Consider the following 1,141-nt stretch of genomic DNA (forward strand, 5'->3'; position numbering starts at 1 on the left):
AGGCAGCGAAGGTCAAAAATGGCTTTAAGTTCACGGCGCCTGGGTCCAGGGCAATGTGGTCTATGAGCAGGTGGGGACCTAATAAACAGTACGGCTTTGTGAACCACAGATTCACTCTTGTGGCGACGGTGACCATCCACCAGGTTCCGAAGGGGAGCACTCCTCTGCTGGGTGCGGGTCTCGGGGACGGTGCCGGCAAGAAGATCATTGGGCTGTCGTACGGCATGAATAAAAAGTGGGAGAAGGTGTTCAACGGCACAAAAACAGCACCGGGGAGCACGTGGGAGCCGGGGAGAGAATACCAGGTGGCGCTCATGCTGCAGGACGGCAACAAGGGCTCCGTGTACGTGGATGGTGTGATTGTGGGGAGCCCGGAGACGATACCAACACTTGAGACGCAGGGGTTTGAAATCCCACAATTCTACATTGGGAGCGACGAGGGAGGCAGCGGCAGCGATGTGACGGTGACGAACGTCTTTCTGTACGACCGCCCACTGAGTTTCGGTGAACTAAAACTGGTCAGGAAAAGCGACGCCAAAAAAGGTAAAGGTGACGGCTCCATGCGTGGGGGCGTGTCTCGGGTGCTGCTGCTGCTGCTGGGGCTGTGCGGCTTTTCGGCCCTTTACGGGGCGTAACGCGGCGGGGCCCCTGCCTCCGGTGGGGACATTTGCGTCTCCCCACGCACCTTCTGGAATAGTTGCCACTTCTCGTGCACGCTTTTTTTACTTATTTTGTTTTTACGATCCCTTCGCCGCGCAGGCCCCTTCCTCCATGTGGAAGCATGCTCCCCCCGAGGCCATCATCGCGTGGTTTTTGTTTGTTTGTTTTTTTATTTTCCCCCCGTCTTTTGGTCCTCCGACAACGGCGGGATCTACTCAGTGTTCTTGTTTTTTGTTTGTTTGTTTGACCAGAGGCGCGCTCGGCTTTGTGTGTCACGCCGACGGCGCCGGCTAATAAACGAGACAATGGAATGGGGGGCACGAAACCACGCCGAGTGTCCCAGTGGAATATAAATGATTTGTGGGCACCGGGGGTTTAAACGACTGTAACGAGTGTATCTTATTTTGTTATCTTCGGGCGAGACACGCGCACCAACGTGCAGCTTTTTTTTTTTTTTTGTGTGTGTGTTTTTGAGTGAATA

General features: G+C 54.6%; 1 protein-coding gene across 1 annotated transcript, besides 1 other annotated feature; it reads left to right on the plus strand.

Annotated features, from left to right (window-relative positions):
* Tc00.1047053509271.10 (trans-sialidase, putative) lies at positions 1-635 on the plus strand (the record flags this gene model as incomplete). Its single annotated transcript, XM_797084.1, has 1 exon — positions 1-635. A coding segment is annotated over one exon (635 nt), but the record flags the coding sequence as incomplete, so codon positions are not given.
* Positions 1-1,141: a sequence feature (areas not merged during assembly with more than two copies in the genome that could not be assigned to a particular haplotype).

This window comes from Trypanosoma cruzi, genomic scaffold (genome assembly GCF_000209065.1).
Source record: "Trypanosoma cruzi strain CL Brener 1047053512269 genomic scaffold, whole genome shotgun sequence".
NCBI classification, from domain to species: domain Eukaryota; phylum Euglenozoa; class Kinetoplastea; order Trypanosomatida; family Trypanosomatidae; genus Trypanosoma; species Trypanosoma cruzi.